This window comes from Apostichopus japonicus, chromosome 8 (assembly GCF_037975245.1).
Source record: "Apostichopus japonicus isolate 1M-3 chromosome 8, ASM3797524v1, whole genome shotgun sequence".
Classification (NCBI taxonomy): Eukaryota; Metazoa; Echinodermata; class Holothuroidea; order Aspidochirotida; family Stichopodidae; genus Apostichopus; species Apostichopus japonicus.
This window is the reverse complement of record NC_092568.1, coordinates 31,756,545-31,776,128: the sequence shown is the minus strand read 5'-3', so window position 1 is coordinate 31,776,128 and position 19,584 is coordinate 31,756,545. Positions and strand designations below refer to the sequence as shown.

At 37.0% G+C, this 19,584-nt stretch overlaps 1 protein-coding gene across 1 annotated transcript; it reads left to right on the top strand.

Annotated features, from left to right (window-relative positions):
- Positions 1-1,821: 1,821 nt before the first annotated feature.
- LOC139972010 (solute carrier organic anion transporter family member 3A1-like) lies at positions 1,822-17,301 on the top strand. Its single transcript, XM_071978873.1, has 10 exons — positions 1,822-2,887; positions 6,629-6,994; positions 7,998-8,192; positions 9,166-9,358; positions 9,982-10,141; positions 11,250-11,437; positions 14,570-14,634; positions 15,513-15,742; positions 16,195-16,274; positions 16,403-17,301. The coding sequence occupies exons 1-9, from the start codon at positions 2,326-2,328 to the stop codon at positions 16,234-16,236; spliced, it is 2,001 nt and encodes a 666-aa protein (XP_071834974.1). The 5' UTR covers positions 1,822-2,325; the 3' UTR covers positions 16,237-16,274; positions 16,403-17,301.
- Positions 17,302-19,584: the final 2,283 nt, after the last annotated feature.

Sequence of the window (19,584 nt, the reverse complement as noted above, 5' to 3'; positions counted from 1 at the left end):
CGTGAAGACCCATAGTCTAACGACAGACTCTCGCACACTGAACGATCGACGAGTGCACGAAGCGTGCACGCACAAGTTTATACTTCCCAGTTTAAAGTCGTTAATCACGAGCGAATATAAGTACCCAATTATATACATGATCGACGATAGCTTATAAAATATGCATTATTAAGCATCAATCTAAGAATCTAACAGACCGCTAAAAGAAAGATCCTTGTCCAGTACACAATACGCCCTTTTTATCCCTTTCCGTAAACGACTCATACCGATGACACTTAAACGAAAGCTGGTAGCCGTATTTAGTATATCTGGCACTTGCTTATGTTGTTGCTCCTCTTGAAACTAATTCATTTCTTCGTTTGGTATAGCGCATAGAAAGAACTACTTAAAAGAAATCAAGTGTTGTTGAGTGAAAAGCATCCATGTTAGGCCTACATGTTAAAGCTATACTATCTGGCTACAGCATGCTGCAAGACGATACCAGAGTCGCTAGCGCAGTTATTTCATTCGTAACGAGATTAAACCAAACAATATATTAAAAAAATAATAATCATAGTAATAATAGTAGTCACAGTATATATAATAATGTTGATGATGATGATGATGATGATGATGATGATGATGATGATGATGATGATGATGATGATGATGATGATGATGATGATGATGATGATGATGATGATGATGATGATGATGATGATGATGATGATGATGATGATGATGGTGGTGATGATGGTGATGATGGTGATGGTGATGATGATGATGATGATGATGATGATGATGATGATGATGATGATGATGATGATGATGATGATGATGATGATGATGATGGTGATGGTGATGGTGATGGTGATGGTGATGGTGATGGTGATGGTGATGGTGATGGTGATGGTTGATGGTGATGGTGATGGTGATGGTGATCATGCATGTGAGGGAGAGGATTTTAATGGAGTGCATTTGAAATTGCTGATTGGAGTCCAGGGGCGAAGACCCCGAAAGCTTTAGCATTTGAAGATATTTCTTGTTTTATCGTAACGACATTTAACCACTGTAACAAATGTTAGAAAGAGTTTCTCGGGATCAGAGTCCTAGTGGGGCTCAGTGTTGGGGGGGGGGGGGGCATTGTATGTTGCAGCGTTTTCATTTATTTGTTTTATTTTTCCCCCCGGTATTTCTTGTTCTCTCGTAGCGAGTTAAAGTACACACAACAACAACAACAACAAAAAACATGTGAGAGAGAGAGAAAAATATAGAAAAAACAACCGCCGGGTTCGCGCCATTGTGCGTTCACTCTATAGTTCATTGAATGCCACATGTGTAATAATACTGTGTAATAGTAAACCCGGCTACCTTCTCCTGCATGTAATGGAGTCGTTGATTCATTTCCTTGGCTTACTATATAGACCTATTCAATTGCTTTTATAGATTATCTTGGTTTCCAAGCCCAACGTATTTTGTTCTCTGGTGAATAGTTGTAATCTTCAAAATGTCGGCAAATGAGTTACCTTAACTTCATGGACGTACTGATATAGAAACGTTGTACAACTCGAGAACTGCTCGCAACTGTCATAACCTACCAACCAAACAAACTGAGTAGGGAGGGAGGGACGGTAGGGAGGGAGTAGGGACGGGGGCTTTACTACATGCTGCGGTATGCATAGGCGTAGGGGTGGTGGGGGGGGTCTGGGGGCGGGATGCAGCCCCCAACCAAATATTTTTGTGAAAATTCGGGCAATATGCTGATAATTTTTTCGGGCACCTACTGAAAGGAAAATAAATTGCAATGTGTTTTTCAATGATTAAACTTATATTATTATTATCATTAAAATTGTAACGATCGCCCCAAAATGATGCCCAATATGGAAGGATTATAACACGGCAAATGATTGCATGTAATTGGCATGCGATGTAATAATGGATGCATTCCCATAGGTTGTGTACATGAAAATATTTTGGTTGTATTTTTCGGGCCAGTTGTTACAGTCCCCCCAAATCAAATTGTGCTCCTACGCCTATGGCGGTATGTATCTTACAATATCCTTCGTCCAAACACAAACAAAAAATATCTCTCTCCATTAGCTCTCTTTCTTGTAAATTGATGTATGAACGCATACTATGGGTCTATGTGTGATAGACCTACCATCACGTACAATATCTCAAATACACTCATGTCGAGATCTTGTGTTCATTTCAAGTGTATCTCAACTTTGAACTACAGGCTCTCGGAATATCCAGACGTCTACACTCGTCTATGAGTTTACATTTCATTGCCAAATAAACACCTTCTCCAACTCTGTGGCGTGTTTATCTGAAACATTTTGGAGGATGGCTTCTTTCAATCCCCGGGAATCTCCCGTTGTATTCCTCGCAGTTTGGTCCCTTTCTACGGTTTTTTATAAATCAATAGGAGGTTACTGGAGTAGCGTCATCACGACCGTCGAGAAAATCTTCCATTTGTCAACTTCTCAGAGCGGTTTCCTGACCGCCTTTGATTATTTTGCCGGTTTATGGGTTATGATGCCTTTGGTATACATTGGGCAATTTTGTCATCGACCAAGGTTTATGGCAGTGATAACTATCCTCACATCATTAGGTACACTAGTTCAGACATTTCCTCATTTCTTGTATCAAACCTCACTAGAGGAATTCCTCAATGGAAAGGGTTCCGACGATTTGTCAAGCGGTCTCTGTGGTGGGCTCAACGACTCTTTGGTTGACAGCACCGAACCGGAATGCAAACGAGGTGACGTTTTATCTTTATTGACTGGACCGGTCGTTTGGTTGGTCATCGGACGCATTATGACCTGTTCATATGGAGCTATCTTTCCGATTGCACTTGTATATTTAGATGACGGAGTCGCTAAGAAGTCCATCGTGTTATACGCTGGTGAGATCAATCTTCTCTCTTTCTTTCCTTTCTTTCTTTCTTTCTTTCACATATATATATATATATATATATATATATATATATATATATATATATATATATATATATATATATATATATATATATCTAGGTACTATCATTGACTGTAAACTTAACTTCAGGTTGATGCAATTAGATCAAAGGCTTGCCAACGATTTTACTTTTTACGTAAACTGAAATATTTTAATATCGACAACACTATTCTTTTACTTTTTTACCAGTCAGTGATACAAAGCGTGCTGACTTTTAGTATTATTTGTTTTTACGGGCTGCTTACAAAGGATTCTTCGATTAAATTAGAGAAGGTTGTAAGGGCTGCCAGCCGTACTATTGGGAGGGATATTTGTTTAAAAACTATTTATGAACTCTACATTGATATGGTGCACCAGAAAACCCATGAAATATTAAAAGACCATACACATCCTCTTTTCGAAAACTATGTATTCTGCCGTTCAGGCAGCAGACTTCCAGGTTTTCTTTTGTACCTAATTCTGATTCTCTTTTCAACCTGAGGGCTGTTCTTTTGTTTTATAATCTTGTTTATATATGTATATGTGTATATTTTTCTCACATGTATGGATATTGCTGCTGTTGATATTCTTACCTTTTCATTCAACTTCTCTGTGTTTTGTTTATATTAATATTTTACTGTATTCTGAATGTAACTTTAAAATTCTATCTATCTATCTATCTATCTATCTATCTATCTATCTATCTATCTATCTATCTATCTATCTATCTATCTATCTATCTATCTATCTATCTATCTATCTATCTATCTATCTATCTATCTATCTATCTATCTATCTATCTATCTATCTATCTATCTATCTATCTATCTATCTATCTATCTATCTATCTATCTATCTATCTATCTATCTATCTATCTATCTATCTATCTATCTATCTATCTATCTATCTATCTATCTATCTATCTATCTATCTATCTATCTATCTATCTATCTATCTATCTATCTATCTATCTATCTATCTATCTATCTATCTATCTATCTATCTATCTATCTATCTATCTATCTATCTATCTATCTATCTATCTATCTATCTATCTATCTATCTATCTATCTATCTATCTATCTATCTATCTATCTATCTATCTATCTATCTATCTATCTATCTATCTATCTATCTATCTATCTATCTATCTATCTATCTATCTATCTATCTATCTATCTATCTATCTATCTATCTATCTATCTATCTATCTATCTATCTATCTATCTATCTATCTATCTATCTATCTATCTATCTATCTATCTATCTATCTATCTATCTATCTATCTATCTATCTATCTATCTATCTATCTATCTATCTATCTATCTATCTATCTATCTATCTATCTATCTATCTATCTATCTATCTATCTATCTATCTATCTATCTATCTATCTATCTATCTATCTATCTATCTATCTATCTATCTATCTATCTATCTATCTATCTATCTATCTATCTATCTATCTATCTATCTATCTATCTATCTATCTATCTATCTATCTATCTATCTATCTATCTATCTATCTATCTATCTATCTATCTATCTATCTATCTATCTATCTATCTATCTATCTATCTATCTATCTATCTATCTATCTATCTATCTATCTATCTATCTATCTATCTATCTATCTATCTATCTATCTATCTATCTATCTATCTATCTATCTATCTATCTATCTATCTATCTATCTATCTATCTATCTATCTATCTATCTATCTATCTATCTATCTATCTATCTATCTATCTATCTATCTATCTATCTATCTATCTATCTATCTATCTATCTATCTATCTATCTATCTATCTATCTATCTATCTATCTATCTATCTATCTATCTATCTATCTATCTATCTATCTATCTATCTATCTATCTATCTATCTATCTATCTATCTATCTATCTATCTATCTATCTATCTATCTATCTATCTATCTATCTATCTATCTATCTATCTATCTATCTATCTATCTATCTATCTATCTATCTATCTATCTATCTATCTATCTATCTATCTATCTATCTATCTATCTATCTATCTATCTATCTATCTATCTATCTATCTATCTATCTATCTATCTATCTATCTATCTATCTATCTATCTATCTATCTATCTATCTATCTATCTATCTATCTATCTATCTATCTATCTATCTATCTATCTATCTATCTATCTATCTATCTATCTATCTATCTATCTATCTATCTATCTATCTATCTATCTATCTATCTATCTATCTATCTATCTATCTATCTATCTATCTATCTATCTATCTATCTATCTATCTATCTATCTATCTATCTATCTATCTATCTATCTATCTATCTATCTATCTATCTATCTATCTATCTATCTATCTATCTATCTATCTATCTATCTATCTATCTATCTATCTATCTATCTATCTATCTATCTATCTATCTATCTATCTATCTATCTATCTATCTATCTATCTATCTATCTATCTATCTATCTATCTATCTATCTATCTATCTATCTATCTATCTATCTATCTATATATCGGGATTTGCCCACGTTGGGCGGCACTGGGCGACCCCGCGCAGCACTAAAAATTACCGCCCAGCACTGTCATAAAAATCGTGAATCCCGCCCAGCACTATTTTCATCTAATATCCCGACATTCCTAACAATATATTCAACATAATCTGGGCCTAGCCCAGCCAAAATCATAAAGACTAATAATGCATCAGTTACGCATGCGAGAACCATTACTCAATTGGTCCCTTGTAAAAGCTCTTTGAAAACGAACAATAACTTTTAGCTGGTACTTTATTTCAATTAAAAATAAAATAAAAATGTAAATTGTTAGCAAAACTAGTACTTGTGTATGTGCTTAAAAAGCGACATTAAGCTGGTGTGATATGATACGGAAAATCCAGTCTATTCCTTTTAGTTTTCGTACAGCAGTTGATTTTAAATTTTTAGCAATTAAAACACATATCAGATTTTTGAGAGAATGGTTGGGGAGATTGTACTGCTCAACAATTGGGTATCTCAGGCGAAAGTTGTGCCTGTTTCACCTACGTAATTGCCCTCGTTACAATGTTAACAATGAAATATATTCAAAATATTGTTAGCAATTGGAACATATTTTACACAACGGTCTTGTACAACCAGTGTTACAATCTCCATATGGCCAAATAAAGGAAATGTCACATCAATACAGCAATATTAGCGGAGAGGCTAGAGTGGGAAAGAAGAGAGCAATACTTGCTCGATGTGTATAAAGATGTGTGTAAAGATATTTGCATATAGTATGGGGCAAAATAATGTCACCAGAACAGGACTAGCATTCTTCGATACAGGTGGCAATAAAGCTTACAGTTGAAATTACGACCTTCTCTACTTGTTTTCGAACCTCTGGACAGACAATCAGTGTCCTTAGCCTACTTGGTTAGGGTGTCTGCATATAAAACGCGAGGCCCGGGTTCGAATCCAGATAAAGAATTTGAACGCCTCACAACGTAAGATCCCAGCGGTAACCATTACAGATGCATAAAGTATATAGTGGTTATAAACACAGGACAGGCCTTGTCACAAAATTCCTGAAGGACCACGGTCCACCACCCCCCCCCCACCCCAGCCTCTTCCCTCTCTCTGGTTCGGCCCCTGGACTATACTCAAAATGTATATTAATTTGTTGTTTTCTTTTCTATTTATTAGGTTTTATTACATCAATGTATACAATTGGATTTACGTGTGGGTACTTCCTCGCTTCGCTTTGTCTTCGTATCCCTTACGTGTTGTTCACTACGGATGTTGAGGTCGAGCCAGACAAACTTCCTGGAGCATGGTGGTTAGGATACCTCATTCTCTCGATGTTAACGTTTCTTTCATCACTGCTATATTTTGTATTCCCCACTGCCCTTCCTGTTCATGTAGACGAACTTGAAGGTGGTGAGTCAAAACCGCTTCTCTCTGTTGATGAGGGCGCTCTACCTTCGAGCGAGGCAAGAGGAGACAACTTTGTTGGTAATCCGTCCGTGGTTGACGAGAACATCAAACAAACCGATGCAAGTTTCACTGACGGTAGGATTCAGTTTGAATTATATAGGCTTATATGTATAGCAAACAGAGAAAAGGGGTATATAAGTCAACTTCACACTATACACATTATAAGATATATCAAATAGGAACATCTTCTTTATTCCGATGACGTAAAGTAAAGAATAATTGAACAAAAAATCATAGTTTGTGACTCACGAAAACGTAAATTCAAAAGAAACACTTTCGTATTTCCTCTAATTTTTTCGCATCGCAAATGGACAACAACACAGTATACTTTCATTTATAGCATTGAAATTTTCAAGTTATACAGAAGAGCGGTGACGTTACACGGAATTAAGAATGAATACTTGGATCATGTTCTGATTTGCATGAAAATTCTTAGAAGTCGCGATAAGGTCAGATGAAGTGTACATTAATTTGTTTATGTGGGAATTAAACGGCGCTGTTCACATGTATCAAACATTTAACTGCACTTAACTCGACCAAGTTAAGAAATGCTCCATTACGTTAATTGGCCACGCGAAAAGCACCAGTTGAACAGTCATGTGCAGAGATATAACTGATATAACTATGCACCCTTTACCTGCCCACCCCACTCACCCCACCCCAACCCCATCCCCACCCAACCCCCATCCCACCAAAAAAAAAAACGAGTGAGGTCCCGAGACGGGGTCTACGTCGAATTTAACTGCCTATAATAATTTTCGACTCCTGCGTTATATCTTGGGCATGGTAGTTCAAAGATCACGTGACATATTCATGTATACAATGTCTTCCAATTAAACGAATTGCACCTTATGTCAAACAACAATCAACAGCGTTGAAAATAGAAAGAAACAAAAACCTCAACTCGATATATCTTTGGTAGCTATATTTCTCTTACCCGCATATATTGTAGTCACCGGGAAGGGAATGGGGTCGGGTAGGGGGGGGGTGCAAAAGCTTCACTATTGTTGCATTTATCTTTAAAAGTAATAATAATGTATTGTAATTTTAAGTATTCATTTACTCTGCTTCATTGAAGGACTTCAGCGATTTTGGGAAGGCACGAAGGCATTTTGTCGTTCTGTTTACAGAATCGTTACTAACCCGGTTATCATCCTAATGTCATTAATGGGCGGTATCATTTCATTTGGTTCCGAGGCCTTCGCTACGTTTACCCCGCTGTACGTGCAAAACTACTTCAATTTAACTCCTTCCGTAGCGTCTATGCTAACAGGTACGTATACATGACGTCAATACTAACAGGTACACATATATATATATATATATATATATATATAACGTCCATACTAACAGGTACGTATATATAACGTCAATACTAGCAGGTACGTATATATGACGTCAATACTAACAGGTACGTAAACATGACGTCAGTACTAACAGGTACGTATACATGACGTCAATACTAACAGGTACGTATATATAACATCAATACTAACAGGTACGTATATATGACGTCAATACTAACAGGTACGTATATATGACGTCAATACTAACAGGTACGTAAACATGACGTCAATACTAACAGGTACGTATATATGACGTCAATACTAACAGGTACGTATATATGACGTCAATACTAACAGGTACGTAAACATGACGTCAATACTAACAGGTACGTATATATGAAGTCAATACTAACTGGTACGTATATATGACGTCAATACTAACAGGTACGTATATATGACGTCAATACTAGCAGGTACGTATATATGACGTCAATACTAACAGGTGCGTTTAGCCTATATGATGAAGTTCATAAAGTGTATGAGCTTTCGTGTTCAAATCCCACTCTCTCATCATAACTACTGATTTGGGATGCGATGGGATGGGATAGGATACGAAAAGAGGACAACAATAACTCAGAATCCAATACACTGTAAATGCGGAGAAGGCTTGCCCGTGGGTCGCCGCCAGCCAGCAGAGCTCAGACCCAGCCCCAAGGATGGCAGTCAGAATCCATGCCACCCCCTCCCCCAATTTGAGAAACATATCCTCGCCTAATGGTCATAACCACGTATTACCCGGTAATTCCATTAGATGTCAGAGCATTTCACCTTTAATGGGACAAAGTTTTCTTTGTGAAATTAAAATATTCTTTCCTCCCCAAAAATGAACAAGTATATGGTCTGAACTTAAGCCGCGCAACATTTTTGCTACATGTAGACTAACCGTCTTTTAATCATCAGGTATTCAGACATTCTTCGGGTACATTGTGGGACAACTACTCGGAGCGATCCTCATACGTCATTGGAATCTCAACAAGCTACAATGTGCTATATTTTATTCAGTTGGTGTGACCCTGTTCTGTTTAGGTCCTACTGCGTCCGTTTTCTTCAGTTGTCCAGATGAAAAGATTATTGGTCATAATGAACACACAGTGTAAGTAATAAAGTCAATTGACTTATCTGTATATCTATATCTATCTATCTATCTATATATATATATATATATATATATATATATATATATATATATATATATATATATATATATATAATTAAATAATAATACAATAATTATATTCCTTAGAGCCACGTTAATACATTTAAGAAATTCATACCGGTGCTGTGGCCGAGTTGCATTTGAAGCAATGAAGCAACGGGTTCGATACCCGATCGGGTCATAGTAATTGGTGGGTTTATCATCCAAAGAGCAATCTATGGTTTTCCAATCTGAAATGACTTTCTTTATTGAAAAGATTCCAAATTTGAGTTAAAATGTTGAATTGGCAGCCACCCGAGGTGTAAGTTGTAATCCATAAGCCCTTGCGGGTTTTCCCCACATTTGTGGTCGTAAAAAAACTACTGATTATTGTTATTAGCATTACTATCTAGTGCCCTCTATTACAGACCGTCATCAGACGGCAAATATGGACGATTAACTATAAATTAGTGAAAAATAACTTGATTAAATATTATTTTTCATTGTAATATTTCATTTACATATTATTGCAGGTATTAAATTAGGATTCAAATTATCATCTCTTAATTCTTCTTATCTAGATCAACAAATTCATTCTCAAATGGAGTTGACTTATTGGACTGCAATGCTAACTGTGGTTGTTCTGGTGACTTTAGTCCAGTGTGTGGTATTGACGGATTTTCTTACATGTCACCCTGCCATGCCGGCTGTCGGGAATTTCTATTCAGTAATGACCAAGTGGTATGTATTTGTGGAGAGTTACAAAGCTGCTCATATATGTAAACACTATTTCTTGGTGCAAACAGTCCAACTAAAATAACATTTCCCCAGCTAGATTTGAAACGGGCGAACGCTGTTTTCTCTGTATCCATTTGGAAATTTTTTTAAGTCAATGAAAGAGACAAAGGAGCTCAACATTTTTTAAATTAAAGAACAAGAAATTTATATTCAGAAACAAAGTATAAAGTGTTTTCGTTTCATTGAACAAATCGTGCTGAAAAAGCAAGCCATGCACGACAAACGTCCAACAAGACAATAGCCTTATATTTAGATGTTAATATTTTCGGAAGAATCTTGTGATCAGTGCTTGATAAGTAATTGTATACAGTGAAAATAATACAATAATGAAAAGTAACAAAGTGAGAGCATTATCACAGTGTTCTGTTGCTATTCTTTTATTATGTTATGCGATACGGTGATGTGATTGCAAACTTGAGTGTGTTGTTGGTCATAACATTTAAGAAATCGAAATGAGCGTTACAACACACAACGTGTGCATAGGATGGGGTGGGGTTGGATGGGGGCGGGGGCGGCTACGATGATAAATGTCGTCATAGGGAGGGGCATACCATGCCTTAGAGAATGTTTTGGTAAATGGATGGTGCTTTGATGCAAAATGGTCAGTTATATATGTTGCAAATTCTATAAGTGACTTATAGAGCCTTCTTATACTGTTCACTAATATCTTCTTTGTAATGTTCCTGTCTCACGGGTGTAGGGTGGGGCTGAGTGTAGGGTGGGGCTGAGTGTAGGGTGGGGCTGAGTGTAGGGTGGGGCTGAGTGTAGGGTGGGGCTGAGCCTCCTTGATATTTTCTTCCCCAAAAGTATACGTGATTGCTCCGCTGTATACTATTATTGCACTTCCACGTGGGCTCGATCGAATTAGGTGCAGTCATCTGATAACTATCCTACTGGTAATCACTATATGAAATTGACCATTTCTGCATACAAACCCGAGGCTAGGCTTTGCTATAGGCTACGTTTTTTCGCATGTATAGGTACCTGTTATTTTTGTTTTGTTTTGTTAAAAATAACAATACAACTAAAGCATATCGTTATGTCATTATAGATCTTCTATAACTGCTCGTGCGTCAACCCCTCTCCTAGCGTCAACGATTACTATGACAACAACAGAGAATTACAAGAAGGCTTATGCAGTGAAGTATGCCCTACCTGGATCTATTACGCTGTCGTATGGGTTATATCGTTATTCATCATATCCGCAGCTAGCAATTCGCCTGTCATTGTCATTTTAAGGTAGATAGATACTGTATTCCAGCTCCCCCGCCTCAAACCTTACCTCCCCCACCCCCCACCTCCCCAACGACCCAGCCTAAGAATTTTCAACTTGGAATGCCCCATAGCAACTATTTCCCCACCCCTCGAAATCAGTGATCAGAATAAATGAAAACCGTTGCTTGGAGCATGGTTGGCATCATATGGGTGTCCCCCTCCCCTTTGGAATTGTTTGCATTTCCAGGTGGCCTCAGATGCAATTTGGTGCAATATAGCACACTCCAACACCCACTCCATTTTGTAAACTTAATTTTGTATTTTCACCTGGCCTTAGATGCAATTTGGTGCTCCAAATGAGATGTTTTTTCTCATTTGGAAATGAAAAAGGGGTTTTCTGACTTGCGAAGCGGGGGGCGGAATGATACTTCCGCCCCTCCATATTTTTCACTGGGGGGCTGGCGCCCCCAGCCCCCCCGGTTCCTACGCCCTTGGGGGCTATCAAAACCAGAAATTTTCTTGGACGCTGCGCGCCAACCAATGGTGGCGCTCCGCTTTGATATTAATTCACCCCCCCCCCCCCCCGTGTTAGAAAATCCTGCTACGCGCCAGTACCCAAGCAAATGTCCTCCCAATATTTGAAACAAATCGCCGCCACTGGCTTGGAGCAAGATTTTGATGTTTAAACAATAACATAATCGATCTTCGCAGGCAAGCTCCGAAAACTGACGATCATTTTTTCGACGTCTGGGAAAATTCCTCGACACCCCCCCCCCCCCCATTACCACACCCCTCCTCCGGAAATCTAGGCTTTATAGTTGACGTCCCTTCGCTTTATGGAAAGACATTACTTTTGTATACCTTCCGGTCGCTATATTGCTACACGGATTCGCTGGTAAGAGATATTACTGCGTATATATATATATATATATATATATATCCTGTTCTTTTTCTTTGTTATGTTTCTCAGTTGTTTGCCATTGTCTCTAAACACCTTCCTAACGCACATAGTTATGCTGATGATACACAGTTATATTTATCTCTCAATGCTGGTTCTCTGTTATCTGAGGAACGGGCTGTTCTGGCAATGCAATCACTTATATTCGAAATAAGACATTGGATGATCAGCAATAGGCTAATGATCAATGATTCTAAGACTGAGTTTCTTTTAATTGGTACTCGCCAACAAGTTGCTAAGACTCGGGTTCAGATGATAAAAGTAGGTAACGTGGATATTAAGCCAGGTGATAGTGCAAAAAATCTTGGGGTTTATCTTGACAGCAACATGTCAATGGACATTCATATTGGAAAAGTTTGCTCAAGGGCATACCATGGACTCTATAATATTCGTCAGATCAGAAAATTCCTGGATGAGGACTGTACTAAAACTCTTATTAATGCTTTTGTAATTAGTCACATTGAGTACTGTAATGCACTCTTGATTGGTTTACCTGATTATAAGCTTCGTAGAGTTCAAATACTCAGGTACTTAATGGAGCGGCTCGGTTGATTTACGCTCTTCCTAAATTTTGTCACATTACTTTTACTTTACAATCTCTTCATTGGTTACCTGTACAGCAACGCATTGAATTTAAACTAATCTTGCAAGTATTTAAATGTTTAAAAGGTCTTGCACCTCAGTATTTATGTGATATGATCTTGGTGAAGTCTAGTTCTTACTCTTTGCGCTCACATTCTCAAATCACCCTGCATGTTCCTCGTATCAATCATAATACGTTAGGCAATAGGGCTTTTGCCTACAAAGGACCTCGGTTGTGGAATTCACTTCCGGTGGAATTGATGTGTATCGACTCCTTGACCCTGGATGCTTTCAAGATAAAGCTAAAAACGTATCTGTTTAAGCTTGCTTATTTTGATTGACCGACTGGTTGGCTTTTTCCTTGTTAAGCGCTTTTGAATGTTTTGTACAAAATTAGCGCTATATAAATGCATTTATTATTATTATTATATATATATATATATATATATATATATATATATATATATATAAATATATATATATATATATATTTATATATATATATATATATATATAAATTTATATATATATATATGTATATATATATATATATATATACATATATATATATATATATATATATATATATATATATATATATATATATATATATATATATATATATATATATATATATATATATATATATATATATATATATATATATATATATATATATATATATTAACATTGGGACAATTGATCATCTTCACAATGACATTAATTAGATCTGGTTTAATGATTTGCAGAGTCGAAAAATGATCATTATTGGCAAGAGGGATGAAGACAAATACACTTTTGTAATATAACGTTTTATTTGCAAAATTACATCTACGTAAAAAAAGGGATTTAGTTACCCTGGTTACAAGGTACATTATATGTCAATAAATATAAATCCTTTCGCGTACTATATGTGTGCAAGGTTTATTTGGTTTCCCGAGAGGCCTTGTCTCGAACATTTCATCTATTACTACGTCAATCTTAGGAAATCTTTGCAATGCATTATGGTATAGAGCTGATGTAATATTCTTATTGCTCCGAAAACGGACTTTAGTTGTTCTTGATCTGGTCTTTGTTGTTTTCTTGCGATGCTTATACAAAAGTTGATAAAGCCTATATATGTGTACGGGCTCATCTGCCAAAATGTAGGTCCATGATAATCCGCCACCGTAGAAGATGTATAAGAAATGTATAGTCCTTCCCTCCTTTTTTCAACTTTACATTAGGTTTGCCGATATTGTTGATATCGTCGGTGGGTTCGGATGGGTGCGGTGTGGAGTGTATATGGGGTGCGGAATCATGATTAGATGAAAGTAGCGTACCGTATAGGCCTATATTAAATTGTCGCATTTCCGTTTCGCTCAACTCTTTCGAACCAATGTGGGTTAAAGCAGCATACGAAAAAATGAATACCCCTTTGGGACTAATACCCACTATTCATAACCACTTGTGTTTTATTAAACATTCGGAAGTTGAATGAATTAACCGGCATTTTCTAACAGTTTTTGCTTGATATCATATTTTTTTTATTGTTTTTTTGTACTTAACTTGACATTTTCAGTTTGTTCTGTGAAAATATTGATACTTATAATGCATTTATTTGTTTTCCTGTGTAGATCTGTTGCAGAGGAAGATAGAGCACTAACGTTCACTTTTATCAACTGGACTAAAAGAGTTCTAGGTAAGTAGAATGGTCTGAACTTACAGCATCATTCATTCCATTCAGTAAACAGGACCTAACAACTCCCTGATACCGATCTCTTACCCTATACAAGCTCTCAAGGCTTCTTTATTTTTATATTGTGTAAATATATAACGGGACTATGATAACGATTATTATGATGACTTTTTGGGATTTTGTGGCCCCTCGGAGGGATCTAGCCGATGAAAATTGGCAAAAATATCATGTGTCGCGAGTTTGTGTACAAACAGTCGAACGGAAACATAAAGCATGCGCTGGCAAATAGTTTGATACCAATTCCTAATATTCCACAAAACACTGTACTGTGAACGATTCTTGTTAGACTGAGTATAGTCGTGGATTCAACTGCCAGAGAAGCCATTAATGACTTGAGGGTCTTCGTCAAGTGTGTTCTACAAACAAACGGCTCCCTATACTGTATATACCGAAAGTGACACGAAAGTAGTGACGTCTATGGCAAGCCACATGTGCAATAATTCGCCGTTAAACTCTGTTGTTCGATCGATAAACTGAGTTTATCGACTGGATAACCGTGGTTTCCTCGATAAAATCAGTTTATCGATCGAAAAACATACAGAGTTTAACGGCGATAAACTCGGTTTATCGAATTATTGCACATATGGCTTGCCAATGACGTCTGCAACTGACATTACGTAATGGTGTATACGTCGCCGGTTATGAACGGAAAGAGAAATACATCTCCCGGCGCATGCGTCTGATTAATATTTTGGTTCCTTGGTTTTCTTAACAATTTTTTTGGCATTCACTCGATCTCAGGCTGCGAATGGGCCAAAAACTTGTCATTCTTTTGTTTTCTAGTAAATTGTAACATGTTCTCTCTCTTTCTAAACGTATAGGTTTCATTCCAGGACCTTTAATAAGTGGAATTATCATAGACCAGGCGTGCCTCATATCTTCAAACTCCTGTGGGAGTGGTCCATCATCGGGAAATTGCCTTCTCTACGATAAGCAAATGCTGAGAAAGCGATACAATATTCTTCCTGTTGTGTGTTTTTGGCTCTCATGTATATTTAGTGTAATGATTACTATTATTGTATGGAGGCAAACTAAACAACAAGACAGAAAGGTAAGAGTAAACACATCATTTTTTTTTATGACAACCCTTTAAGAACCCATTACGACCCCTCTCCCATCCAATGTTCTCCTAAACGAATACCGCTATTCGCTGCACCGCCCAAAAAAAATTTAAAAAAAAAGAAAAAAGAAAAAGAAAAAAAAGAAGGAGATGAAGAATATGTTTATACTCCGCAATAAATGTACTCTCTCGTCAAAAATATCTCCAATTATTATCGAATTTCACTAAGTTATAAGTATTCTATAGCAGGCTGCACTGTATACTCAGAAAGAAATATTTGAATCATAAAGAAGGATTCTGTTTTTGTCTTCAGACAAATAGAATAGGTAATGTGTTGTTATTATAGAACGACTTCTGCAGGGACCTTATATCAAAAATTAAGAATCGTGCGTGAAAAAAAGGTGATTGAATTTGACTTTTTTAAAACTGTTCTTTTGTTATAGAGAGATGAGACACCACAGGTCGATGAAACCTCAGCTATGTGACGTAATGGAACCGCAACGACCCCACCAAAACCCACCAATCCAGGCTAACCTGATCCTAGTATACGAATGTGTATACCGTATAGTATACATGCATCGATTGTATCGGTTAGTTATGTGACGTAATGGAACCGCAACGACCCCACCAAAACCCACCAATACCCACCAAAACCCACCAATCCAGGCTAACCTGATCCTAGTATACGAATGTGTATACCGCAGTATACATGCATCGATTGTATCGGTTAGTTATGTGACGTAATGGAACCGCAACGACCCCACCAAAACCCACCAATACCCACCAAAACCCACCAATCCAGGCTAACCTGATCTTAGTATACGAATGTGTATACCGTAGTATACATGCATCGATTGTATCGGTTAGTTATGCTGCATTCCTATTATATAACTGTATCCTTTGGAATAACAAGACGTGATATTACGGAGGAAAAAAAATCATGATATATATATAACTTCATTTAGAATGCAGATAAATGATACATCAGTTACATGTGTCATGGATAAGAGCAGGGGCGTAGCGAGCGGGGGGGTGTGGGGGGGGTGTCACACCCCCCCCCAATAATTTGGTCGCTGTCGGCAAATTTTGGGTCTGTCGGCAAAAGGAGAAAGGTGAAGAGAGCGGAAGGGGAAGAAAGAAGGAAAGCTGAATAGAGAAAAGGAGAACGGGAGCTTCTTCCGTGCCAAATTTGACTTAAAATATGCACTAGATTGCATCTAAGGACGTTTCAAAACTAAAAATTTTCCAAAGGGGAGGGGACACCCCCTCCCTTAGACCCCTCCCCCTTTTCAGTCACCACTTCCAGATCCGTCGGCAAATCAAATTTGACTTAAAATATACACCACATTGCATCTAAGGACGTTTCAAAACTAAAAATTTTCCAAAGGGGAGGGGGACACCCCTTCCCCTTAGACCCCTCCCCCATTTCAGTCACCACTTCCAGATCCGTCGGCAAGTCAAATTTGACTTAAAATATGCACCAGATTGCATCTAAGGACGTTTCAAAACTGAAAATTTGCCAAAGGGGAGGGGGACACCCCCTCCCCTTAGACCCCTCCCCATTTCAGTCACCACTTCCAGATCCGTCGGCAAATCAGATTCTCCACACCCCCCAACAAAAACCCCTTCGCTACGCCCCTGGATAAGAGGGGCCAAGAATGTATATATACGTGTAATTTGCAGTATGCTCAACACATGCAAACACAAGCAACTGTTTCAGTGAAATATTTCAACTTTTCTGATGCAAATTATCATTAACAAAGGTGGCACGCCGCATTCATTAGTCACTTCCATTTTACATCCCGCAATTTCGATGTTCAACTTAACTTATTTTAGATTTGTTCTCCGACGTTTAAGTTTGAGCATAACGCAGCCAAGTCTCAGAGCACATGCATGGTGATATCATGATTCCTTTAACTGCAGACGTCCAAAATGGATGACTCTTCATGATATATATGAAACCATCCGTGTAATTACATTTCTTGATGGAAACACCGGAGTTTAGCTTTAAAGCAGCAGATATAAAAATCGTTCATAATAATTTGCTGCGTGTTTTTTTTGTGGGTTATTCTTTATATTTATTTGATTGGTTGTCATCATTATTATGAACGCAAGGATTGACTTATTGCGATTTGGATCGTATGTATGTATTACATGGTTTAAAAATTATATTACGTTCCCTCAAAACAGCTTAAATTAAAGAAAGGAGTTGAGTTTAGTAGTTCTTTTTATGCTATTCTATGCTAAAATCCGGTAAAATATTGTAGTTCATTGATGACTTGCTAATAACCTTCACTTAGTTAACAAAAACTAGCAAAATGTGTGTTATGGTTTGATCAATTACGACCACATTTTGATTAATACTCAGAGTATAGGTTTAATAAAACAGTGATAGGCTACTGTACCTTTATTCAAACGAAGGTCAAAGTTTGCAAATTATATAGTGTACCGTACTAATTTTTAATTTCAAGACTTCCGTAGCTTATCGAAGTAATGTAAGACTAAGGAAAACTTGCTGACATCATCTCAATGATGTCACCAGGGCCGACAAGAAGGGGGAGGAGGAGGAGGGGTGGGGGGACTGAGGAGGATCAGGTGAGATTTCAGTTCCGCAGCCCGTGGACAAGGTGGCCCGGAAAATTATGGGATAAATAATGATGTATTATCATAGGCCCATGAATATCCCATGAATTTATAAAAACGTCCAAACAAAGGGGTTGGGGGGGGGGTTAGGCGGGGGGTTGGGTGGGGGTAAATAATTTTCATCGGGACCGACGTTAATGCCCTGATCGTCTATATTTGCACCTGCACTATTAAACGTAGGCTATTAGCCTACCATAGCTTTATCACGAAGAACTATCAATTAGTTTTGTAGCAAGCTCTTTTTTTCCCTTTTTTCTGAAGATGCATTGCAATATATGTTGATATGTACCGTAGTCCTATAAGAGATGTAATAGAAATTTACAAAATTCCTATCTATGTGATAATTAAATTAAAGGAAAATATTCTTTCTGCTATAATATATGTTGTCTTTTCCATGTTTCTGTTTTTTTTCTCACGAAGTATATACGTTCCTTTAAATTTGACGATGGGTGGCGTGTTTTGATATATTGGCCGAGCCAGTTGGAGTCATACTAGACACCTTTATTAAGCAGACATGCATAGCGAATTGATCACTGTACTGCTCAGATATATAACTTGGGTATATTACCACGGTACAGATTGAATACGTACCCACATCTATGGTATATGTATGCAGCATATATATCATAACCTGCACATTAGCTCTATACGGCGTTTATTAATAACACTGTTATAAGCTAATAAATATCTGTTATAGTCTATCAAATTATCGTTTAAGACTCAATGTAACGGGGGTTGGGCTTCGGTGACATAATAATGTTTTGCTCTCATGCACAGACCCTGCATTGAGTAACTTGCCCGTTTAAAAAAATAAAAACACTAAGTAAAAAGTAAATATTGATAAAGAGGATGGTCGAAATATGAACAGGTAGGGTGGAGGAGGTTAGATGTCGTATTGAATGGTTCTTTCAGAGTTCAGACCATTAACGCCAAACGAATAAAAATCCGAAATGTTTTATTAATTTTTGAGAACTAAAAGCGTTGCCAAATATGTTTTAGTTGTCATTAGAGAATCAATGGATGGTTCGAAAGGTATGATAAAGCTACATACAAGCATAAAAATATCACATATACAGTGGGGGGGGGGGGAGTTGGGGGGGGGGGGTTGGCAGCTGGTAGTTAAGTGGGCTCCGATTAAATTTGAGGACAATATTTTATGTGGGAAGAAGACTTCAAACACTACGGAAAAT